Raw genomic sequence first — 26909 nt, 5'->3', positions numbered from 1 at the left:
GATGCTTCATGACTTTGAAACAAAACTCATTGACTTTCTTCAATGGCTATCCTTCCCATATTTCAAAATGCCATTAATATGCTACTTCTCTGCTAGACACCTAAGCATTTGGATTCATCGTTTTTTTTGTTTGTTTGTTTGTTTGTTTGAGAAGGAGTTTCACTCTTGTTGCCCAGGCTAGAGTGCAATGGTGAGATCTCGGCTCATCACAACCTCCACCTCCCAGATTCAAGCGAATCTCCTGCCTCAGCCTCCCCGAGTAGCTGGGATTACAGGCATGTGCCACAACACCTGGCTAATTTTGTATTTTTAGTAGAGACAAGGTTTCTCCATATGGTCAGGTTGGTCTCGACCTCAGGTGATCCACCCGCCTCAGTCTCCCAAAGTGCTGGGATGACAGGCGTGAGCCACCACGCCCTGCATGGATTCATCTTTGACTCTGGTTGTACAACGGGCGTTGGAAAGATTAAATTTAATTTTGTTGAGAAGTGTTTATCGTTTTCTTATTTACCTTATCTATGTTGGGTGCAGAATATTTAAAGAGAAGAAACACTCAGTATTACCCATAAGAAATTATAGCCTAGTAAGCATGTCATGCACAAAACCAAAAGAGGACAGTTAAATGTATTAAGTGCTAAGAATTTTAAACAAGAACAAAGTCTTTTTGAAGCACTGCGGAGGAAGAAATTTCTCTTTTTGATATCATGGAAAGCATCCCAGAGGAAGTACTATTTGAAGTGTTTCTTAAAGAATGAGTGAGAGTTCTGGAGGTGGAGGGGTGGGGAGGTCACTCTAAGCATGGAAAATGTAAAGAAGATTCCAGGACTTAGTTCCTATGCTCTAGATTTATCACTAGGTGTTTGCGTGGGAAGTCATGGGAAATGAGATCTGAAAATTATACAATCTGTTGTGTGTGAACTCTTGAGTTTTCTGTTAATAAATTTGGGTAGTATGCAGATTTTGTTGAACATTTAAAGAAATCAATGTAACATGCTAGCATCAGAATTTGCTTCCCCCTTCCCTTTTAAAGAACAGACATTTCTATTTGAGTATTTTGCAATTTTTTCTGACTTGTGAACTACCTTTAATAGTATTTTTAGTATTTAGTATTTACTTTAATAGTAATAATATGAATTATATAAAATTATTGCTATTTAACGATTCCAACCTACGAAAGCATCAATTTCATATGGTTCAAATGTATGTTATCACAATAACACCTAAACTTTTTAAACCATTTTAATGTTTTTTATGTAATTGATAATAAAATATGCTACTTAGTACTTTTTTAAAATTATATAATACGTTATGATTATATTATAAAGTTTATTTAATATAATTTATACTATTAAAATAATTGGTACCCGTTCTTATTTACAAGTATAACACTTGTTTTTAAAAATACTCTTAAATTATATAATGAAAAACATTTCTTTTCAAATTTTCAATGATAATATATCATGTTGATCTAGGGAAAAATGAATGTTAACATGTTTATATACCATCAATAGTGGACAAAAAACAGTTTTCATTACCTCGTGTCCGAAATTGCTGGAACTTATTTAGAATCTCAATGGAATTATTTTTATTAAAATGTTCATGTTTTTTTTTATAAATAAAGAAATAATATTTATCTGTAGGCATTTCTCCAAAGCCCAGGGTGAGAAAGGGTCTCCTGGTTCCTGGTTTCTTTGTGATGTGTTCCATGTGTGAGGCAGGCCAGTTTCCTTAACTACAAGAGTGTTTATTGTAACCTTATTGAAATACATCTTCCAAGAGTGTCCTTTATTTTTCCCTTGAAAACTAGTCATCCTAAATCCACATAGATAAATGAAATAGTCCCTTCATTGGTCCATAATTTCTTCCCTTGAAATTGGTGCCCTAAGTTTGTTTTCTGCTTTTTCTCAAGTCTGCCATAATTACAACTGAGCAAAGGTTAGTTGTTGATGGCTGTTTCTGAGTTTTATCAAGGAGACTTTGAAAACCTCCTACGGGTGTGACTAAATTTAAATCCTAGCTAAGGAATTTTAACTCTGTTCAGACTCCCATCTATGGGAATCAAAGAAAACGTTAAAACAACAAAACAAGGAAAAGAAAAAAACTGCTTCACAGAACAAATGGCAATTTATCCTGTCAACTAAAGTTTATTGAATGGCTGCTAGGTTTACAGATGCTTCTTGGCTTAGAAAGGAAAAATCTGTTGGAAAAAAAAGTAATTATTCAATTCTTAAATATATTATAGCTCCTGATGAACAAGAGCTCTATGTATTAGATTGGCTTCCGCATGAGAAAGCCTGAGTCTTGAGATAAGGATTTGGGGGAAGGGGATTTATTTGGGAGATGTTCCCAGAAAGTAGTGAGGGACTAAGGAAGTTGAGACAGGAAAAGAGCCATAAATAAATTATTGAGGTCAATGCCAGGAGCAACTGGGGATTGCTCTGGGCTATTTAAAGAAAGGTGCAGAATTCTTTCAGAATTTCCCTTCTGAGTCAGGGTTTCTGTTTCTGCCACAATCTACCACTGTTGAGTAAGAAAAAGAATGGAAAATTGCATTGGCAGACAGGAAGATATTGTAGCAATTTTAAGCTGTGAAGGGTAGATGGGGAAAAAAAGGGTAACATCTTATGGAAGAGCACATGTGGTGCTTTGTAGAAAGAAATATTGTGATGGCCGAAGGGATGATCTTTATAAACTCCTATTCAAGGTCAGAGTTTAGTACAATGCAAATTCCCGCTAATTCTCATTGCTCTACCCTTACAGGCTCACTCTTTTCTGCACCCTAACCTTAGAAATCATGAGGAAAGACCTAGAGACAAAGATTTTTGTTATAATGCTTTATATCTGATGTTCATATTCTTTTACTACATGTCTGAAAAAGAAAATTGTTATATCTCTTAGCTTTCCAGTATTTTTATTTCTGAATATAGATTGGATGGTTTCTAGGGTCCCTTTTAGGCCCAGAATTAGTTATGATTTGCATCTTCTTAAACATGCTTATCAACCAGTGTTGCCTCCAGCATCTTCCTTCTCTAAGCCATGCGTGCACAGAGTTATGTGCATATGGAAATAAAGTGGGTTTAGAAGGTTACTGCAGATCATTGCCTGTACCCGTAGAATCTCCTTTCTTGATCTGTTAAATGTCTGAGGTTCTATTACGTTCTATTATTTGAGTTAAAGTATATTTCCAGAAGGTCTGTGTAAAATATTCAGTATATAAATAAATTGGGAGCTATGGATATTATAGTCATAAAAATTTTAAATCTGTGCCTGGGAGCAGTGGCTCACACCTGTAATCACAGAACTTTGGGAGGCTGAGATGGAAGGATTGCTTGAGGCCAGAAGTTCAAGAACAGCCTGGTCAACATAGTGAAACCCCGTCTATAAAAATAGAAAAAAAATAAGAAATAAATTCTAAATATGATTATAAAGAAAAGTTTCCTAATTAGATTATCATCGGATGGACAAACTGGGTTCCAAGTGGCAAAATTTAAGTATTGACAAGATGATGACTAGAATATAACTAGTAATACATTTGATAATGCTTTCTATTGCAAAAAATAATAAGAATGTGTGTGTATGGGGGCCTTCCACTGTAGTTACTCTCCTGGATGAAGAAAATAAGTTATATTTAGATTAGCTTGCAATTTCTCTGATACCCCAAACTCAAGTCTTTCAATTATCAGTTCTTGTGCATAAAAGCAAATATTGAATTGACACTACTACTTAGGAGTGAAATGTCATTTCTTTAAAAAACATTTTTTGTTTCTAAAATATCTATTTTTTCCAATTCATAGGAAAATTTGTTTCCTTATTTGTTTTACTAGTATGTTGACCAATAAGTGAAGAAACCTTCTCAGCTCAAAAGTCTTAAAGAGAGTAGAATAAATTATTTAGCATTATTCTGTGTAAACACATACCCAGTTGAACAACTATGTAGAGAAAGAGGGGCTGTTAACCATTCTCTGCTTCCAAACACTCTAAGTCAGGATACCAGGAAAAGCAGCAGTGACTCCACCCCTCTCTCAGATAAGGTCCCTACCCAGTGTGGAGGCAATTTCCAGGATCATTCATAAAAACTCAAGGGAAATGTGACAGGTATAGCATATAGTGTTGATGATTTTCTAGTTCAATTATAACATGGCATTTGCATGTTTTTTATCTTTCTGTATTAGATATATAATTTATTATTCAGTAATAAAATCAAGATTTTTAACCTGCATCAGGATCTTGAAGACTACAATCAACTTAAACACTTTTTATTTTGGTGAGGAAATTGATATGTACAGAAATTAAGTCAGTTTTTCTCATATTGCAAACGTAGTCATAGAGCCAAGACTAGAAATGAGGTTTCTGACTTCTAATGACTTTGGCTAATTAGACAAAATTCCATCATGGTAGATGATTAAATAAAGGCTAAGTGCTGTTTCTGCATATAGTTCTTAGTGAGTAGCAGTGGCATGCTAAGGATAAGGCCATGAAGCTTCTATCCTGGCTTAATAGTCCTCAGGGCAATTGTTTAGAGCTTAGATTAATAAATGATGTTTCAAGGAAGAATATTCTTATCACTGACATTGTATAGAATTATGGACACATGGCTATTATTGGTTTTTGTTGTCGTTGCTTTGTTTTTGTTTCTGTTGTTTTTGTTTTTTGTTTTTTGTTTTTTTGAGACGAAGTCTCACTCTGTTGCCCAAGTTGGAGTGCAATGGCACAATCTTGGCTGACAGCAACCTCCACCTCCTGGGTTCAAGTGAGTCTCCTGCCTCGGCCTCCGCAGTAGCTGGGACTACAGGCACACGCCACCACGCCCTGCTAATTTTTTTGTATTTTTAGTAGAGATGGGGTTTCACTATGTTGGCCAGGCTGGTCTTGAACTATTGTTTTAAAATTCTATATAGGCAATGTGGATGACTCCTAGCTACGCTGTCATTGGTATGCCACAGATGAACAGTAAACTGATAATATTCGTTTAAATTCCAATACAGTGTGTTGAGAGCTTAACTGCTGCTGATTATTAGATGATATTTAGGTCAGAAGAACTCTGATGATTGAATGGAAGTGGGCTTTGAGCAGGTACCCAGACTTTATTATACAGTTAATTTCCCTACAGGTGTTAAATTTCAGTTTTTGGTCTAGAAGCTGTAAGAATATTTAAATTTGAGAGAATACATATTTGTTTTTTACAAGCTTATTGTCTTATGTATCCTAATACTATGCCAAATGTTTTCTTGGGATTGAATAAATGTAATTTTTTTAACTTGGCCTCTGTTGATTCATTGGATGTTTGTTACTTTGAATATAAAAGCAGAACTTGGGAAGGCCTACGACTCAATTTGGCAGATCACTCACTCTTAGCAAATGAACTGTGCCCAACATAAATCCACTCTAAAGTTTACAGAGGTTCTGTTCTGTACCAGTGGAAATGAGAGTTAGCTAAGAGTACAAGAAGCGTGCTGATTGGATGGTGCAGGGTAAGCAGGATACATAAAAGGCAGCTGTAGAACATCTGGGAAGGTCAATGATAGCATCTGCCTAGAGTCAAACTTCCGTGCTTCTCAGACAGTGCCTTTTCACCATGAGTGGGTGCCCATTTTTAGGAAACAACTTTGGGTGAGTATTTGCCTTTATTCTAAGTGGGTTTAGGCTATTAGAAGTATCAGGTGTGAGCCTTTTGATTCCTGAATTTAAGGAGCATTGAAAACTGTCACCTTTATTCCTTTGTCTAACAATCTACTCTAAAGAAAATTTGCAATTACAATTTTAATCACCCATATCATTAGTTAACTGTGTTTTCTAATGCACTATTTTTCTCTCTTGATTTATTAAATTTGCAGATGTGCTTTTAAAAAACTCCCTGTAGAAGGCAGTGAAGAAGACAAATCACAAACTGGTGTGAATAGAGCCAGCAAAGGAGGTCTTATCTATGGAAACTACCTGCATGTAAGTGGCAGGGTCCTTACAGGGGTTGGTGTCCATTGCTAGGCACTCAATTCTGCAAAGCGACTTTTTATGATTTTGTTTCTCAGAATTTGTTTTTCTCAATCACCATTTGTTTTCTGGACCTAAGGATATTTTTATTCATAAACATTTTTACGTTTTCAACTTTTGTTAGAATAACTCAAGAGACTTATAGCAGAAAATTCATCTCTCCAGTGGAAGTAAAAGCAGAGAATCCAGAATCTGGGCAGAGGTGGATACATGATAAGATACACTGTGGACAATTCGCAGGCATTGTGCAACTTGTATAAATAAGACATGGTTAATAAATGTCAGCCTAGATAACCGCAAATGCATTTTGAAAAAATTATCTTTTAAATCTCTTATCATAAAGTAGGAATGTTAAAGGCACACGGAGAATTTTCTTGAAATCATTAACACGTAAAGAGGGATGTTAACGAATGAGGTATTGGGAGATTATTCTGGGCCAAGTTTCAGCCTGTTTGTCTTCTGTTTTTGTTTTTGTTTTTTTAAGAGGCAAAACGATTAGAGTCCTTGATGTCTTCATCGATGAGTTTCTAAGGATGAACTGATAAAGGACGTTAAAATATTCTTAGAATAGGCTCTTTAGGGGAATAAAAGAATGCCAAATGCATAGTCAGCTCAGCAAGTTTTCAAGCTTTCATCATATTCATTTCATGAAAAGGGATATGACATCTCAAAGAGCTTAATAGGATTTATTATGATAAAAATCTTACCAAATAGAAATTTTCTGAGAAGAATAAAAATCACAAATTCAATTCACTCTTTATAAGGAGATTCATCCATTGTTTAAAAGAAAAGAGATTGGTTTCTGAGAATTTGGGGTTTGGAGGAGCGTTTTTCATTATCATATTCTACTTCTTACTAAAGTTGATAAAAACCAACTTCCGCAATTTCAGACTGGCTTTTTATTTTTCATTTCAAGTTGGAAAAAGTTTTGAATGCACAAGAACTGCAAAGTGAAATAAAAGGAAATAAAATCCATGATGAACATCTTTTTATCATAACTCATCAAGGTAAGTTGCACAAAAGTTTTGGACAATAACTATTCCACAGGCATTTCTCATTGATAACAAGGAAGCTACAATTTTTTAAACTACAAAATGATGAAAGATCATGGACTCACCTCTGTTAGAAATGTTTGAGAATATTTTGCTGCCAGATAAATTCTCATAGGACTTATATAAGGATTTAAATAGTCTTCTTTATGTTACTCCACTGCTAATAGGCAAAGTAGGACTTTAGCTTTGTTCTGAACTCCAAGGGGACTTTCTACCTCTCGGAATTTCACAAAGAATTCGCAAGTGAAGATGTTACTGTTTCTCACTTGGGAACACTAAGAAACTATTTTCAAGGTCATTGAAATTTATGCTGGATTGACATAATCTTATACAAATCTGGTAATAAACAAAAATGTAAATTTTGTCCAAAAATGTATGTTTATCTTTTCCAGATTTCTATAATAATTTCTGGGCCGTGCATTATTTTTAGCCTATGTTTTCATGACTTCAGAAGTTTAGAAGGCTCCTGAGCTCCGAAATTATGTGCAAATTTTCATGAATATTATCTTAAAGACGTCTGTGACCCCAAAATATTAGTAACATTTACTCTAAGCTTTTCAGTGCCACTATACTGACCTCTGAATGACTGGAGCCCAATCACTGTTGCCTGCCAGTGCCCCACATCTAGACATGTTTCCTTGCCTTACCAATTCTTTGTGTCCTTTCTGCAGATGGGTGCTTTCCAAAGTGATTGACTAAATTAACAAAGTCTTTCTAGAAAATAAATTAAAAGTTAAAAAATTGGCTTAATGTGTCAGTTCTCCTGTTTTTATGTTTATACTTTTATTGGTGGCTTATACCAAGACAATATCAATCGGAGAAGAATAATGGTATAGGAGCATAAATTAGGAATTAAAAATTGTTTAGAACCTCAATTCTATTGTTATAAATTGTGTGACTCTGGTCAGTTGCTTAGATCTCAGGACCTCCATTTTACCATATGTAAAATGGAGGGAATTGCTGATACTCTCACTTACCGAGTTCCTATGAAGATGAATGAGATAATGTTCATTAAGCACTTAGCCCGAGGTATAGCACATAATAAACATGCAACAAATGGTAGCTATCATTATTTTATAAAAACACTTTTCTTCTATTCTGTAGTTATAACATTTAGGCAGTGGTTACATAGGGTTAAAAAAGATACACATAAACTGATCAATAAATATTTGATTGTTCTTTGCTCAAATATAAAATTTAGTTCCTCCAAAGTATCCTTAAACATAACTTAGACTTATAATCGAATTCTCTTAATTAGTATGGAAACATTGCCTTTATCCATACGATAGAACCAAATAGGAGGCACTGCAGATCTCTAAGATTATTGACTTCCTATGCTCATCTAATTATTACGTTGTCTATTTAATTTATTCATAAAACAATCACCAAATATTTACTTTGTGCCTGACACTGTGCTAGGTACTGAAGAAAAATGGATGAATATGAGTGAGTCCTTAGTTTCCAGTGGCAAAGAATATTATGGGAAGGATAAGCCAATGGGGAGAACCATTTATATTTGCTATGAATCATCTAGTAACACAAAGGAGTCGAAATGTCTATCCATGTCTATCTATCATACTGCTGTAAGTCTTAGGGTTTTGAATCATAGGTTTCCAATTGTAGGTGGGTAACTGATTATTTTACAAATGAGTCAACTGAAGTTAAAGAAAATAGTTTTGCCCCAATTGACAGAGCCAGTAACTTCAGATAGATTGATTCCAACTATGCTTCTTCCAAAATGTCATTACTATATCACTTTTACTTTTTTTTTTTTTTTTTTTTTTTTTTTTTTTTTTTGAGACGGAATCTGCTCTGTTGCCCAGGCTGGAGTGCAGTGGCGCGATCTCGGCTCACTGCACGCTCTGCCTCCCGGGTTCACGCCATTCTCCTGCCTCAGCCTCCCGAGTAGCTGGGACTACAGGGGCCCGCCACCACTCCCTGCTAATTTTTTCTATTTTTAGTGGAGACGCGGTTTCACCGTGTTAGCCAGGATGGTCTCCATCTCCTGACGTCGTGATCCGCTCACCTTGGACTCCCAAAGTGCCGGGATTACAGGGTTAAGTCACTGCGCCCGGCCTACTATATCACTTTTCTTTAATGCCAATGTTAATTGTTTGACGACACCTAGTAAAAGGGGGAGAACAAACTTAATCCTTCAACAGAAAAGCTTTGGCAGAATTCAGGTTTACACAAATAAACCTTGGACTCATGGAAATTCTGAAAGATGATCTACTGGATAACGTGGACTCAACTGCAACAAAGTTGCCCCTGGGAATTAGCTGTCACAGTAATATGAAGCTTTGTCATTTTCCTTTCACCGCAAACGTCTGGCTGCTTTCCCATATGTACTAAGTCTATGAGTTGCTAGGATTTTCACAAATAAAACAAACAGACAAAATCTGCATTTTAAGCAATTTAGTATTTTCAAGTTCTTAAAATCTTAGTCTTTCATTTAGGTTAGGAAATATTAATTTCTCAGTTTGGTTGAAGTTGATTATTACTTCTGCTTCCTCACATACTTCCAGCTTCCATAGAGGAAGCTAGAATTACGTTAGATGCTATATCCTCAAAGACCTAAAAACGCATTTGTTGAGAGGAATTAGTGTAATAATAATGAATATGAAGCATTAGGTAACATGCCTAGCATATTAAAACATTTAATAAAAGGAGGCTATTACAACTTTAACATTAACATTTATTTCTGGCGTACAATGGGACTATATTTACATTTATTGATTTAAGGTAATATTTTAATTTCTCTTTCAATATGTTAAACATATCTTTCATATAATAATGGCCAAAAAGGCTCCCATAACTTTACAATTGACAATGATTTCCTTATTACAGCTTACGAACTCTGGTTTAAGCAAATCCTCTGGGAATTGGATTCTGTTCGAGGGATCTTTCAGAATGGCCATGTAAGTTCTTATGTCACAATATTGGTTTCATATATATTTTTGGAAGATATGGAAAGTATTATTAATGAGAGAAAAACATTAACACCAAGTGGTGGTCTTAATGTTTAAAGATAAAACAAACAAGACATTTTCTGAATGAATGAGGAGTTCAGTCATATTTTCCCATTGCTACTGCGAAGTTACATGTGACTTTAAGGTTCCTTTCAAATTTTAGTTTCAAGTCCCTTGTTTAGAACTCATTTCCACACACAAAGATGTTATAAATGATGGTGGATTACCAAACTAATGGGGATCCTTTAATTAACAGGTATCAGAGTTGTATTTCTACTGAACATTAGCTGCGGGAAGATGGGAGCAATAATAAGGAAAGTGATAAAGGAAGAGAAGGAAGCAGTAGAGAAAGAGTGGTGGGAGGAAGAAAAAGAGGAAGAAAAGGAGGAAAGAGGAATGAGGGAATGGGGAAGAAAAGGACAGGAGGACAAAGAGTGAGAGGAGAGGAGGGAAAGCTTCTGGTGATGGCAGGAGTTTGAGCTGCACTTCTCCATCTCCCACCCTGCTTTCTCTTGCCATGGCTCTGAGGATCCTTCCTTGGGTCCTCTACCTCTGAGCCCCTGCTCCAGGAAGGGCTAGGAGAAAGAGCACACACATACAGATGGGACTCTTCCTGCCTGTGTGGATCCACTTCCCATTTATGTCAGTGGCAACTTTGGCCCTCAGTAAAGAGTAGATTGATCCACATGTTGTTTAATCCTCACCTGAAGTTCCTGTGTTATCTTGACCTCTCTCCTTTGACACAAAACTAAAAGAGAAGCTTGTTTTGAAATCAATGGGGGATTGCATTCTAGAATTTACTTCTACTTTGCTTCTATATAGTTTTCTATTGTCAAAGAAAGAAAAAACTTCTTATTTTGCAGAAATTCCTTGCACACCATTCAGAACTGTTATTAGTTCAACACATACTCTTGGCAAATTTTAGTTTCAAAGTTTCCCTTTAAAACAAAATTAGAGATAAAATTAATGGGAATGCAGTGCCATTGTCTATTTTGTATTTTCTAGAGGTCAGCATTGCTAACTCAGTGTTTCATTTCTTAACCATCAGGTCAGAGATGAAAGGAACATGCTTAAGGTTGTTTCTCGGATGCACCGAGTGTCAGTGATCCTGAAACTGCTGGTGCAGCAGTTTTCCATTCTCGAGACGATGACAGCATTGGACTTCAATGACTTCAGGTGCACATCTTTGACATTTTAAAAAATGTGATGGAGTTTACTTTCTCATTTTGGTGGGTAAAAGGAGCATGTGTGTGTTGTGTGCTATGAGGAGCCTGTCTTCTTAACACTTTGTCACTATGTGGACTTAGGGGTCTTCAATCACAAAGCATCTGAGAAGTTATTAAAAATATTTTATTATTAAGTTTTACATGTAAGCATAATATGATCAATTAATTTAAATTCATCACTGTGTGTCCTGTTTTTCTCCAAAAAGAACTTTAGACAACTTAGCACATTGACTAAAATAGCTAATAAAATACATGTAATTAAATTTAAAAAATATAAAAACTCAAAACAGGAGCGATATATACAGAAGCATGTCAATCAAAGTAGAAGTTATGGATTACACCATAAATTTTACCGGTACATTTCAAGGCAATACCATATAGATAACATTTTTTCTTACCAAAATATAAGAAGAAAAAAGTTTAAAAATCTTCCATTGGGTGCAGGATGTAACAAGCAATGTACTGAACATGTCTGACAAAGGAAAAGTAGAATTTGTGGTGAATTTAAAACGTTAAAGTCTTAGCAGCAGCGAAATGAAAGACATTCACAAGGATGTAATATGGGGAGTGGGAGTAATAACATTTTTGATGTCCAATAATGTTTAAGTAGCTCATTTTTCTGATTTCAATGAGTCAAATCACAGGTCTAACTCTAGACAGTTGTGTGTATCTGCTCTTGATATCCAAGAGAGCAAAACCGACAACCTCTTACAATAGAAGAAACCATTATGGTGATTGATAATGTGAACCCTTCCTTTCCTCTCCTCCCCTCCCCTTCCCTCTCCTCTCCCCTCCCCTCCCCTCCCCTCTCCTCTCCTCCCCTCCCCTCTTCCCTCCCCTCCCCTCCCCTCTTCTCTGCTATTCTCCTATCATCTCTTTCCCTTCCCTTGCCTTTCCTTCCTCCATTTAATCTCAAAGAGAGTACTTATCTCCAGCATCAGGCTTCCAGAGTTTGCAATTCCGACTATTAGAAAACAAGATAGGTGTTCTTCAGAACATGAGAGTCCCTTATAACAGAAGACATTATCGTGATAACTTCAAAGGAGAGGAGAATGAACTGCTACTTAAGTCTGAGCAGGAAAAGACACTTCTGGAATTAGTGGAGGTATGGATTCATACAATTTCTAAAGTTTAACTCAATACATCTTAATTTAGCTTTTGCTAAACAGAATTTTTAAAACTCATCAAAATTGAGTTACATTCAGTGGAAATAAGGATAGAAAGAATTCATAAAAATACATGAATTTGTAAATTCATGTTACTGAAATATTGAAAATGTCAAGAACCCTGCTGAAAACGTCAGATATACTTATGTAATTAATTGTATGTTAATATTTAATAACCTTGTCATCTCAATAAAACAATTCCTTAAATATCCCTACTAAGTAATGCTTAATTGGCTGATTTTTAGACTGAATGTGATTATTTAGTGAGCTTTATTGTTTAAAATATTCTGTAATTGAAAATTTTCGGTTATTTAGTATTTTTCTTAGCTGAACTAAATTACTAAGAATATACACCTCAGAAAATGTTCCCTTTGTATCCAAATTCCCTAAAGGTCTACAAGTAGCCTTTAGGAATTATTAATTTTTTCTTCAAAAATAGATTACTAAACAAAGATTGCATTGTCTTGGTTTCCATTGCAAAGCTTTTTCTTCTGCAAATCAACTTTTCTTGTGTTGAATTATACTCTGCTCATTAATCCTCTGGGTAATGTAAATGTGGATTTAGGTTAATGCATTATATATAATGTTAAATAATGGCATATAAGAATAGGGAGAAAAAGAATTCCAAAGCTAATTTCAGAATTATAATAAGTATGGGTTAAATGAGAACTCACAGAGGTACATGAATTTAGTTTTATTTCTAGATTTAAAAATATTTTAAAATCTCAAAGTAATTGCATGGATGATTAATTTCAAAGTTACTAAGTATACAGTTCCCATGAATTTAGAGGAGATTGTATCTTATACACATCATCATTTCTTCAGCTCCTAAGACATAAAGTAACTTGAGAATAAACCAGAAGATATCAGTAAAATAATTATTAAGAATATACTCTTTAAATATGTTTAGATAGAAAATATGTTTAGATATGTGTATAGATTTCTAGAAGACAATTGGAATTTCTGTAATCACATATTAAGAAATAAAGAGTAAACATTATTAATGGTTGCCATAAAATTAAGGAAATTGAATATATTAATTATTTCATAAGTGAAGAAATTGAAGAGGAATAAAAAACATTTACGAATAAAACTTGTAGCATACATTTCTGGAAACCATGAAGATTTCCTGTTTCAAGTTTATACATGTCAGTTACAATGCATTTTACATAATTTAAATTTTACCATGTACTCACTTAAAAAATAATGTTTATTCAAGGCATGGCTGGAAAGAACCCCAGGTTTAGAGCCACATGGATTTAACTTCTGGGGAAAGCTCGAAAAAAATATCACCAGAGGCCTGGAAGAGGAATTCATAAGTATTCAGGTATTTAGATGACATGAGTTAATATAAATTTAATATAGAAATATTCAAAATTTAATTATTTTTACTTTTCTCTTAACCTTTCATTTTTCTCATATTTTTTTCTTTCACAAATGTATTTTCTTGGACTATATTACATGATTGATTTCATTTTCTTTACGTGCGATAAATATTATACTAAAATAAGACCTTCATTGCAAGGGAGAATTTTATCTATGATAAGTAGCTGAGATTAATATTATTTTTTCATTTCTATTGAAAATTCTATATTAGGACCAATTCTAGAGAGAACTAGGCCCACAGTGAACCAACGAACCAAATCTATTTAGCCCTGTAGCTTTGCTTTTGCTCTTGTATATTTACTGGGTGCTTTCTGGCAGCTCTCAGACAATGTCAGTTTTCTCCTACTTAAAAGATACTGTTGATTTCTCATTGCCCTGATCTTTCAGGTCTCTCATCCTCTTTGCATGACTAAATTTCCTGGAAGAGTTGTTTAAATTCTACATCTTGAGAGATTGCATCAGGTAGTGCTGAAAGCATATACTTTGAAGTCACGCTACTTGGGTTCCAGTCCCGCTTCCACTTCTTAAACAACTGTGTGACAGAGAACAAGTGACTGAACCTCTCTTGCCTCTCTTTCAGCACTGGCAAAATAGAAAAATAAGAATATCTAACTCATAAGATTATTATGACAGGAAATTAAATAAATACTTGTAAAGCATTGAGAACAGAAGTCAGAATAATTATTTATCTCTCATCTAATCCTCAGCTTACTTCAAGCTGTCTTCCTGTACCGTCATTCTCATGTGGTCTTCATGTACATTTTTAGTCTTAACTTAGTTGACCTCGCAGAAACATTCAATACTAATGACTACGACTTATTCTTTCTGGAACATTCTTTTCTCTTGGATTTAGTACATACCATTATGTTTGCTTCTAATTCTCTGGCCCTTATTTCTCTATTTCTTTTACTTGCTCTTATTTCTCTCTTAGACCAATAAATGATAGAGTTTTGTAGTCCATTGGCTTAGATCCTTTCTGTTCTATCTCTACACTCTTTCATTAGATGGTGTCATTTATACCCACTGCTTCAATATCTACTTAGCCAACATAATTCTCAAACATTTATCTCTGGTTTATATATCCCCTTAGATTTCAGAACATGTGTATAATACCTTACTTGATATTTCCTCCTGGTCCTCTCAAAAACACACCAATAAAACCAAGCTTGAACATTACTCCTTCCATCCACTCTTGTACCAACATTGTCTTCTCTGCATTAAAGAACTTTTTCTCCTATAATTCATCTGGGCTGTCGTCAGACTTCTATCAGTGATCCTTGGCTCCGCCCTCTTGTTTCACCACTTCTTCAAGCTATCATCAAGTCCTACCGATGTTACCTATTTAGTTCTCAAGTATCATCCTTTAATCTACCACTACCTCTCAAGTGTAACCTGCCATTGTTTTTCACCCGGACTATAATAATCTCTGAACTGTTCTCCTCCACCTTCCCAGTATGCTTCTATTCTACTTTAGTCTCCACATTGCAGTCTGAATAATCTTTTCAGAAGGCAGATCTGATCACATCTCCCTCTTGTGTAAAGTCTTTTGATGTTGCCTCATTGTTTTAGAATTAAGATAAAAACTTTAACCTGTTCTATAAGGCCTTTATGATCTCACATTCGTGTGGTCGAGCCATACTGAGTTTCTTTATTAGCTAAGTTTAGTTCTTTGCATTTATCACCAAGGAGTCCTTTTATGTGTTCTTCTCTGGATTTGGAATGTTCTTCCCCAACTAACTCCTTCCGATTCTTAAGATTTTGGTTCAAGGAAAACTTCTTTAGGAAGGTCTTTCCTAAACTCCTTATTACTTTAAGTTATGATGCCAATACTGCTTCTGTACAGCATGGTCTATGGTTGTAATTTAATGACTGGGTGATTATTTGTTCAATGTCTTATTCCTACCAGATAATTCCTGTACAATATCACAACTCTCAAGTTTTGCTCACAATTTTATCTCTATCATCTTAGCATGACATGTACTGAATAAATAATTAATTGGAAATAATATGCATATAGGTTAGTACTACATAGGGTGGTTGTTCTGATGAATTGGAAATAATTGGGTTAAATAATTTGCCCTAGCTCAATTAATTGGCTTATAAACAGAATATGTGTTGTAGGCAGAAAAAATAAGAATTTTCTTAAACCAATCAATAGATAGAGAGAAAATGAAGAAAACATGAGTGAGAAATATCTAAGAAATTGTATTTACAGAAGTCAGTACTGAATATAGAATTTCAATAGAGTTAATAGTTCTTCTCACTAGGAATTCTTAACTTTTTCTAAGTGAAGTTACCTTACTTCCTGTGTTAAATAATTCTTGTTTAAAATTAGGTCATTATTAACTGCTGGTAGTTATCTCTGCTTTTGTCCATCTGGGTTCATTGTTCATTACATTTATGAAGATAATATTTAATATTGAGAAATCATTTAAACTTAAATGAAAGGATAGAGCCACTGAGTGTGTGGAAGATTCCTTTTCATAAGACATAATTTCCAAATAGTAATATTAGATGATACAGTAAATATTAAAAGTACACCATTTCTGCAACCACAAGTCTCTTCCTTGTAAGCAAAATTTTCTAAAATATCAATCTATTTATTCTCTCTCAGGGTTATTAATGCCATATTTTTCCTAAAGGCTAAGGAAGAGTCTGAAGAAAAAGAGGAACAGGTGGCTGAATTTCAGAAGCAAAAAGAGGTGCTACTGTCCTTATTTGATGAGAAACGTCATGAACATCTCCTTAGTAAAGGTAGGTATTTTTATTTTATGAATCTTTTCCCTGAAATGTGTGAATATGAGATCAAAACATCATTTTATAAGCCTATCAAGCTTTGGTTGGGAGAAATAGAATGAAAATTGATATTCTACTGATAGAAACAAAAATGGAGTAAATGTTTTCAGTGATAAATCTATTTTAACGGGTTTCTATGCCCAGATTATTTCAAAAACATTAGAAAAAAAATTTGTGTAGTCTATGCCAGATACAAGGGATATCAAGATCAACTGCATATAGTTTCTCAAATAGTTCACAGCCTAATAGGAACAGAAATGAAGACAAATCGTTGTAATAGTAAACACTATGGTAGAGGTAAGAAAAGGAAGGAATAGCTACTGTGAGAGCAAGTATTGATGTTACCCCATTGTTTTAGGATTAAGACAAAATCTTTAACATGGTCTATAAGGCCTTTTATGATCTCATATTTGCGTTGTCCAGCCATACTAATTTTCTTTTATTAGCTAAGTTTAGTTATTTGGATTTATCACCAAGGAGTCTTTTTATGTGTTCTCTGGGCTTGGAATGTTCTTACATTCCAATTACATGGTATGTTCCTGCCCTCTTTCTCTCTTCCTCCCTCCTTTGTGTGTGGCTGAGCTCTTTCATACAAATCTTCTTGACTGACCAGGAGACCAGGAAACGCATACATTTAGACTTTTGGCACAATTGGTACTGAGCTATTAGTTCCTGAAACTTATTGAGCCATAAAATCAGTACTTTCATTTCTAAACTTTTGTGTTCATTTTGACTTAGAACTTTCATTGTAAAGCATCTTAAACCTTTATGGAAATAGGCAGAATAAAAGTAAAAATTAATTTTTATAACACAAGTACAAAACAAAGCAATATATGAAATTGGTATTAAGTTTAATAAGCTTAAAGGTTGTTAGCTTCTGTTTTCTTAAAACAACAACAACAACAAAAAAACCTCAGTAAAGAATAACAAAATCTTGTTTTCCTGAAGCAAGGAGAAAGTCTTTCATTAGAGCACACATATACGATTTTACATAATTGTGCTCATTAAAAACAAGTTAGCTAATTTCAAGTGAATTAGTGAAAACTACTTTGAAATGATGCTTATAACGCATCTCTACTTTTTTGAAATGAAAGACATATTATTTTACTTGGAAAATGAATTTTGTTATGAAAGTCAAGTATTTTCTAGAAAAATCAGGTTTTCTTAACATGCTATTTGAAGGTTTTGAAAATTTAAAATATGTACATTTTTAGTTTGTTTTAAAAAATCCAATGTTAAAATTGTATTTTAAGTGATATGTTTATAAATTCAACCTAAAGGATAAAAAATGTAAACTGAAACTTATATTGATTTCTAAACACATGTAATCCATTAAATTTTTTAAGATGATGATGCCGAATTAATATAAAATTACCTTAAATTACCTAATAAATTTAAATTTGCAACGTATTTTGCAGGTGAAAGACGGCTGTCATACAGAGCACTTCAGGGAGCATTGATGATATATTTTTACAGGTAAAACAAATCAGAAGAGAGACTGACGTTAAAATTGAGGGGTGGATATGGATAACATATCCAGTATAAAGCCTAAAATTTATAATCATAGTTCAATGCAGTAATTTAGTTTTTGGAGAAAACTTAGAAAATAATTAGTAATGAAGTTTTATGGTCCCCTTTTTTTTTCTTTTAAATAGTAAAAGCATAACTTTTTCCCTGAACAGGGTTAAATGGTGTTAAACACTGCACAAATTAATCAAATATCCTTTTTAACTGAATTCTACAAAGCACTATGTAACACTAAGTGTCCTAAATAGCCAAAGTTTACTCTCTCAGAGACTCACTCATGAAATGTGTTCTATCATTAAACAATGTTGTAAGATTATTACTGTTTAAGAAAATAAAAAATGCATGAAGTGAAAATAACTTGCAAACTATACCACTTATTCAGCAATTTCAATTAAAATTATCTTCATGGTCTAAAATGTTTGAAGTATTCTTTAAATGTTGACTCATTCCTACTCTATTGTATAAAGGTCCCATCCTCAGGGTTCGTGAATTAAATATTTCAGAACAATAAATATCACATTAGTAAAAAATATCTATATGGACAGGCTGTCATGCTTCTATGTATTTAATTTTAAAAATCTTTTCAAGTCTTTCTTCAAAATGGCAACATAAACAAAATCTTCTGACTCTTTTCCTAAACTCAAGTAAATGTATGCTAGTCAGGCATATGCGTCCTAAGTAGAAAATACACTGAGAAAGTTGAAGAAATAGATGTAAAAACAAAACAAAACAAAAACAACACAAAAAAAACAAACAAACAAAAAAACAAATAGATGAAAAGAATTAAAAAGTGGTTTTTCCTTTTGTGTTTTAATATCTTTGCCTAAAAGTGTTTGACTACTTTTGGCTGGGAAATCTGTGATAGTGCATCTGTCTCCTTTTAATAAGAACCAATGTTAGATGTGACTCTGGGTGATTACTTCATGTATATTACATGGAATTTTCTAGACTTCAAACACCGCAAGTTGAGTAGTATTATTTCATCTTTGAGACGAAGAAACTGAGACTGAGAGAATAAGCCAAAGCTGCCACAGCTCCTCACAGGCAAAGCTGACATTTGTTTCCAGGGCCAACTGATTGTCAAACTCATGCTCCTTCTAACGCACTCGATTTACTTGAATATATTCTTCTTTTTCCTTTAGGGAAGAGCCTAGGTTCCAGGTGCCTTTTCAGTTGCTGACTTCTCTTATGGACATAGATTCACTGATGACCAAATGGAGATGTAAGTCCTTCCCGCTCATCCCATGCTGCTTCCCCACATGCTGTTCCTGTGCTCTTTGTCTTGGTCTTCTGTGTGCCCTCGTGCCCACTTTCTTTCTTCCCCCCTCCTTTGTGTGTGGGTGCGTTCTTTCATACATACCAGCTTGGCCATCACTCTCTCCCAGAGATCCATATGCATGCTAGGCACAGTACCTAAGGACCACAATACTTTTGGGAGCTCATGAACATATTTTATTTTAAAATCTGAAGGAAAAAATAAACTTTAGGTCAAAAAAAGTTTTATTATGTAAGAGTAATATATTTGCCATTATACCAATGCAGTTTTAAATTTTTAATTTAAATGGTTTTTAATTTTTTTAAATGAAGGAATTTGCCATGAAGGCAAAGGTGGCATGGGCTCATGAGTCATGTTATGGCCCTGGTCTCTTCTATTGTGTCCATGGGCTAAATGCAATGAAGGAGGGAGTGAAATGCATGTAGCCTGAAGCAAGTGGAGCGCTAAGCAACCTCACAGTCTCATCCGGCTCTCATGTACGAGCCTTCCATATGGCCAAGTGTTAGTTGTCAGCATTTTCTCAGAAGCAATAATCATTACCAAGCCCTTATTGTTAGAACATTGTGGAACTAATGGTGGAAAAATATCCATGCAGTAAATGTGTGTGTTTGCCTAGATAACCATGTGTGCATGGTGCACAGAATGCTGGGCAGCAAAGCTGGCACCGGTGGTTCCTCAGGCTATCATTACCTGCGCTCAACCGTGAGGTAGGTGGGGAAATTCTCCTTTCTTCCTGGTGGCAGTCACCAACAATTTGTTTCTCCATCTATACGCTGATTAACTTTAAAAAGTCATTTTATTTGCTCCTGTCTGAACTACTAACAACACATTTGTAGTTAGAATATTCCAGTTCGGTCTTTTGGAAGTAATTTTATAAAATCTTTAATTATGAACCTTCACTGCTTTGATCCTGTATGTAAAGGGGTATGGTATCAATGCCTGCATGATATGTGAGGAAACAAAGGGTTTAACAGTACTTACATCCAGGCAGAAAAGTCTTCAACTCATTGTGGCTCAAGTTTTGACTAGACGATAACATTTATCATTAATTCTACAAATGTCTTCCTGGCTAGATAAACGACACAGTGAAAGTAGCATTGTGTTTTCTGATGTGACTCTATATTATAAAACTATTTCCATCTCTCCAGAGAGTGCCCTTGTTAAAGTGTTTACAAGGAAAGAGATCAACATTTATTAAGGATTTAAAATATGCTAGAGAGGTTTCTAAGGGACGTACATTCTTATTTTGATATTCACAATATCATAGATAAATGGACAAATGGATACATCTGGAAACTGAAAAACTTCTATGGTCCCTTGAAAAAGAAGAATCAATTCAAGAATAAATTAGACATTTGCATTTAGCCCCCCCTCAAATCTTTACAGTACATTGATTTCATCCCTACTGTTATTACCAGATTGGTTGGTTTCTAAAATAAACAGGTTTAAATTTTCATGATTTTTAGACATTTTCACTTTCCCTGGAAATAAATTCTGTAAGCACAAAACAATCAATAACTGCCTATACCAAATGAACACACATATTAGTGGGTGGTGGGAATAATTAACACAAACAGCATTTCTAGTGTGTTACCTCAGTTTTAAAAAGACCTGCCATTTTGCTGTGCAGAAGCTCTTTAGTTTAATTAGATCCCATTTGTCAATTTTGGCTTTTGTTGCCGTTGCTTTTGGTGTTTTAGACATGAAGTCCTTGCCCATGCCTATGTCCTGAATGGTATTACCTAGGTTTCCTTCTAGGGTTTTTATGGTTTTAGGTCTAATATTTACGTCTCTAATCCATCTTGAATTAATTTTTGTATAAGGAGAAAGGAAAGGATCCAGTTTCAGCTTTCTACTTATTTTCCCAGCACCATTTATTAAATAGGGAATCCTTTCTACTTATTTTCCCAGCACCATTTATTAAATAAGGAATCCTTTCCCCATTTCTTGTTTTTGTCAGGTTTGTCAAAGATCAGATGGCTGTAGATATGTGGTATTATTTCTGAGGGCTCTGTTCTGTTCCGTTGGTCTATATCTTGTTTTGGTACCAGTACCATGCTGTTTCAGTTACTGTCAGCCATCCCATTACTGGAGATATACCCAAAGGATTATAAGTCATGCTGCTATAAAGATACACGCACACGTACGTTTATTGCGGCACTATTCACAATACCAAAGACTTGGAATCAACCCAAATGTCCATCAGTGACAGACCGGATTAAGAAAATGTGGTACATATACACCATGGAATACTATGCCACCATAAAAAAGGATGAGTTCATGTCCTTTGTAGGGACATGGATGCATCTGGAAACCATCATTCTCAGCAAACTATTGTAAGAACAGAAAACCAAACACCGTATGTTCTCACTCATAGGTGGGAATTGAACAATGAGATCACTTGGACACAGGAAGGGGAACATCACACACCGGGTCCTATTGTGGGGAGGGGGGAGGGGAGAGGAATAGCATTAGGAGATATATCTAATGTAAATGATGAGTTAATGGGTGCAGCACACCAACATGGCACATGTATATATATGTAACAAACTTGCACGTTGTGCACATGTACCCTAGAACTTAAAGTATTAAAAAAAAAAAAAAAAGCCCTGACCAAAAGGAAGGACTGAAGTTTTCATTTTACAGAGTTAGAAACTGGGGCATTGAAGTTTAAACAACTTGTCAAAGGTCCTTGAATTGTAGGTGACAGATCCAGAATTTGAACCCAGATTTATTTGACTTCAAAGGCAAATGTTCTTCCTCCATAAAACCGTAACAGTTAAAATTGTTGACTAACAACACAAATGCAATTTTAGTGTTAAAACTACTTCGTAGACATTTATTATGAGTCCATTAAACCCTTAGGGCAGTTATTTGGCAGCTTTTCAGTTGGAAATATTTCCAAATGAGCATCTAAGACTCTGTATGGGTTACATGTATTACCTTGCATACCATCCTTCAGAAGTAGGAAGTGAGAACACATCCTTATCTTTATGAAGGTGCCAGCAATAAGACTCTCAGTTTTAATATGAAACACCCTGTTCTAAAACACATAATACTGTTTTGTGGGCATAAACTTTGAAAATGGAATAAAAAGTAGGCAATCAATACTAATACTACATAATACCTAATTTAATATATGATATATACAACATGCAGTGTGTATTATAATATTGAATACTAATTAATTATGGAAAATATCAGAGAAATAAATTTTCTAATTGAAAATTTTAAATATTTCATGTCAACCAATGTAACACATCTTCATGTATGTGTTTTTCCAGTGATAGGTATAAGGTATTCGTAGATTTATTTAATCTTTCAACATACCTGATTCCCCGACACTGGATACCGAAGATGAACCCAACCATTCACAAATTTCTGTATACAGCTGAATACTGTGATAGCTCCTACTTCAGCAGTGATGAATCAGATTAAAATCATCTGCAAAATCTATGAAGAATACTGGTTTCACAGTCTATTTTTTTTTTCTATGAATTTTCATAAATAGTTTTAATATATGTATACATATGTTGTTCAGCACCACGATGCTCTGATTTAATTCTAGAAATAATTTTATTACCGCTTGTTTGTGGCAAGACTAAGCAATAAGATGAGAAAGAATTCATTTAAATAGTAACATTGTACATAGGGTGTTTTCCTATTAAAAATTCAATTTCCCCTGAGAATTAATGTAACCACTTAATGTAATCATTATCTCATTGTTTCATCTTTATAAACTTGTAAACTTCAGCTATTTCAAGTATTTTATGCAGTACAATATGTTATTCTGTACAAAGACTTTCAAATAAAATTTTAATAATAATAAAGTATTAATCTTTCTCCTTGTATTGTTTTTGAAATATTGATTGTATTTGTTAGGAATCTTAATGACCAAAGACAGAAACCTATCTGCAGTTTGTCTAGAGGGGATATACTAGAGGATTACCAGCTTGCAGAATTCAAATGAACACTGCCCAAAAAGCCTTGAAAGAGGAGCCTGGAAACTCTGATGCCACAAGGACTGGGTCCAGTTCCTGGAGTGCTATATTCCCGGAACACTCTGAGATCTTTTTTGTCTCATCTCTTCTCTGTAGGTGTTGGCTTTATTCTTTCCTGTAGTAGAACAGCTTCTGTCTCAGGCTGGGTCCCAGTTTCCAGCACCACTGGACTCACACAGGGCAAACCTTCTCTTTCCCCCAGCTCCCATGCCTGTGATCTGGGAGGTGCAGTGAACTCTAATGCATGCAGAACTGAGGCAGGAGCAAGAAGTCCCCTCAAAGAAGATGTGCTTTCCAGAAGAAAGGACACAGACTGAGCAGTGACCCAGTTCATTTCTAATAAGACATTAATTAGGCTAAGAGTTTCGATCAGACATGAGTTTTAGTCTTCTTTTTCTAGCTTGGCCAGGTTATTGGGAAAACTTAAATTTTTGTTATGGGAGGAAATACATAATATTATTTTAAAAATCTAAAATATATGTCAGCGTTGACCTAGAGTCATTATCACTAGCAAGCAGTAAGTTCTTGATGGAATTGAACTATTCTTTGGTTTCAATTGCATTTTTTTCTTATAAGGATCCTATCATCTAGTTTGTGTCAGAATTGTATATAATTGCTTTTGCCTCCACGACTGTTGTGTGCTCATGTATGTGTGTATACACAGTATCTGATGGTGGCTAGGCTGATATAATACAGAGTCAAATGGCATGGTGGCTAAAAGGCACTAGCTTTGAAATCAACAAACTCGAGGGCAAATTCTGGCTCTGCCATTTATTAACTATCTGGTACAATCATCAGTTGAAGCCTAGTTTCCTATCCATCTGGGGGTAAAAGTACTTATTTTATAAGCTTTGCTATTTCTTAGGAAAAAAATATGTTAATAGATGTTCTTTCACCAAAGTGCCTTAGAATATTGGTGCAAATGTTATTTGTCAACGTTTATCATTATTTTAATAGACTGTATTAGCCGGGATTCTCCAAAGGGACAAAACTAATAGGATAGATGTATATATGAAGGGGAGTTTATTAAGGAGTATTGACTTACACAATTACAAGATGAAGTCCCACAATAGGTCTGCAAGCAGGAAGCCAGTCCAAGTCCCAATACCTCAAAAATAGGGAAGCCAATAATGTAGCCTTCAGTCTGCGGCTGAAGGCCCCAGAACCCCTGGCAAATCACTGGTGTAAGTCCAAGTGTCCAAAAGCTGAAGAACTTGGATCTGATGTTCCAGGGCAGGAAGCCTCCAGCATGGGAGAAAGATGGAGGCCAGAAGACTCAGCAGGTCTGTTCTTTCCATGCCTGCTTTCACACTGGCAGCTGATAAGACGGTGCCCACCCAGGCTGAGGGTGGGTCTGCCTCTCCCAGTCCACTGACTCAAATGTTAATCTCCTTTGGCAACACCCTCACAAACACATCCAGTAACAATACTTCGCATCCTTTAATCCAACCAAGTTGACACTCAATATTAACCATCACAACTTTGTCAGCTTGAACCCATCCACATCTCCTGAAATCATACATAATCTTCAAATAAAGACAATAATAAGGTCATAATTACACCTAATACAGTACAGCTATCCTTTGTACAACTGGAAGTGCACCAATCCCCAACCCAAATGCTATTACATAAAGTTAACAACACTTAAATGTTGATATGAAGTAAACAAATCTGACATCACATGATAAAGCAAAAAGAAAGGAAATAAAATGAATATATTTTCTTAGTACAAGTGTATATATGTGCAAACATGTTCTCAACAAAATAAGGAGGAAATACTCATGACAATTACAGTCCTCATTTCTGCAACTTGTCACATGGCTGAAGCTGCTATTGATGACTACCTTATTCCACTACCCCCATTCCTTATTCTCTTTGCCTTCAGCAAGAACTTCAGCAGGTTGTGGTTTCTTACCTGGTGGAGTGACCCAAACCTTCATTCCTGAAGTGTCTGGACCATTTGCAGTCCTGCCAGGATTGGGCTGTTGTAGTTTCCCACTGACATTAATCACAGGACATGGCAATACTAAGAGATACTCCAAGGGATCTCCTGTGTTCCACGCCTACTCTCCCTTACCTCCATTGTGGAGTAGTAGACTGATTTCATCTTGATAGTCCTGGTCAATCACCCTGGCCAATCTGTAACTCCCTTCTTAGCCTGTTGTATTAGTCTGTTGTTATGCTGCTAATAAAGACATACCTGAGACTGGGTAAGTCATAAAGGAAAGAGGTTTAATGAACTCACAATTCCACATGGTTGGGGAGGCTTCACAATCATGGTGGAAAGCAGAGGAGAAGCAAAGGCATGTTTTACATGGTGGCAGGCAAGAGAACTTGTGCAGGGAAACTCCCATTTATAAAACCATCAGATCTCATGAGACTTATTCACTACCATGAGAACAGTAGGGGGAAACCCCCCTCATGATTCAATTATCTCCACCTGGCTCTGCCCTTGACATGTGGGATTATTACAATTCAAGGTGAGATTTGGGTTAAGACACAACCAAATCATATCATAGACTATACGGTTATATTTCATTCTTTACATCTATATTTCTTGGTGTGACTAAGCTAGAAGTTGCAAGAGTTTTATCAAAGGATATATCAGTTATTCTTAACATAAATATCAAAATAATTTAGACTGCAAGTTCCCACCCTTGCCCAGTCACACTTGCTTCTAGTGCTGATGACCCACTTGATAACTTTTAAATGGGTTAGAAAATCACTGTAAGGTTGGCTAATTTAGTATCCACTTTGAGATCTTTGTGAAACTACATCCAGAAACATCTTGATGACTTTCATTATGACTTCTAATTATTAGATGAGGATTTTGTTGCTTTGACTTAAGCAGTTTGTTATGGCTGGAGCACAGCATAAGAGCGATTGAACTATGCAGCACAGCAGCAATCATGGTTGAAAAGGTAGAGAGGAGTTTCTTCATGAAAGCTCACTTAAAAGAGCTCGCATGGTATCATAGGCACTGGGAACCCTTGAATGGTTGTGAACAGAAAAATTGATATCTTTGAGAAATGTAAATGCAAGGGGAACAAAGTAGATGGACTATGAGAACATTGATCTGAATCAGCGGACTCTGAGTCTGGATTAAGGGACATAGAGTATAATAGGTAGGCTACTGAATAATGGAGATAAATGACACTAAAGAACATTGCAACTAAGAAATGACAGTAGCCACAGGAGGTGGGTAATTCATTGATGGGTTACCAAGGTGTAGATGACCTGCTTAAACGTTTAGGATTTGTCTTAATTTTATTGATTGGGTGATTCCATAATGTTGATTCTGTTAACCAAAATAGATGCTCTAGGAGGTAAAGGAGATTTTTGTTGGGAGCGGTGGGAGGAGTTAGGGAGGATGATGAATGGAGTTTTGGAAACACTGAGGTTAAAGTGCCTATGGAGAAAACCAAAAGCTGGATATATTAATTTAGAGCTGAGAAAACACGGTAAATATAAAACACATTAATACTGTGTTGATGAAATGTAAGCCATACACTTAAGAAGAGG

General features: G+C 35.1%; 1 protein-coding gene across 1 annotated transcript; it reads left to right on the top strand.

Annotated features, from left to right (window-relative positions):
* The first annotated feature begins 5502 nt into the window (after positions 1-5502).
* TDO2 (tryptophan 2,3-dioxygenase) lies at positions 5503-23235 on the top strand. The gene is made up of 12 exons (XM_050791283.1): positions 5503-5610; positions 5835-5940; positions 6905-6995; positions 9888-9958; positions 11058-11185; positions 12154-12340; positions 13621-13728; positions 16430-16541; positions 18002-18059; positions 19253-19332; positions 20003-20093; positions 22671-23235. The coding sequence occupies exons 1-12, from the start codon at positions 5576-5578 to the stop codon at positions 22822-22824; spliced, it is 1221 nt and encodes a 406-aa protein (XP_050647240.1). The 5' UTR covers positions 5503-5575; the 3' UTR covers positions 22825-23235.
* Positions 23236-26909: the final 3674 nt, after the last annotated feature.

This window comes from Macaca thibetana, chromosome 5 (assembly GCF_024542745.1).
Source record: "Macaca thibetana thibetana isolate TM-01 chromosome 5, ASM2454274v1, whole genome shotgun sequence".
In the NCBI taxonomy this organism is placed as follows: Eukaryota; Metazoa; Chordata; class Mammalia; order Primates; family Cercopithecidae; genus Macaca; species Macaca thibetana.
Note: the sequence above shows the minus strand (reverse complement) of the source record. Positions and strands in the feature narration are given on the sequence as shown.

What these genes read in the sequence shown, in the direction of transcription:
- TDO2 (XM_050791283.1), top strand. Translation starts at nt 5,576, where the DNA reads ATGAGTGGGTGCCCATTTTTAGGAAACAACTTTGG. An exon ending in AGGAATTCATAAGTATTCAG is followed by an intron (nt 13,729 to 16,429) that starts GTATTTAGATGA and finishes TTTTTCCTAAAG; the next exon opens with GCTAAGGAAGAGTCTGAAGA. An exon ending in ACTGATGACCAAATGGAGAT is followed by an intron (nt 19,333 to 20,002) that starts GTAAGTCCTTCC and finishes GTGTTTGCCTAG; the next exon opens with ATAACCATGTGTGCATGGTG.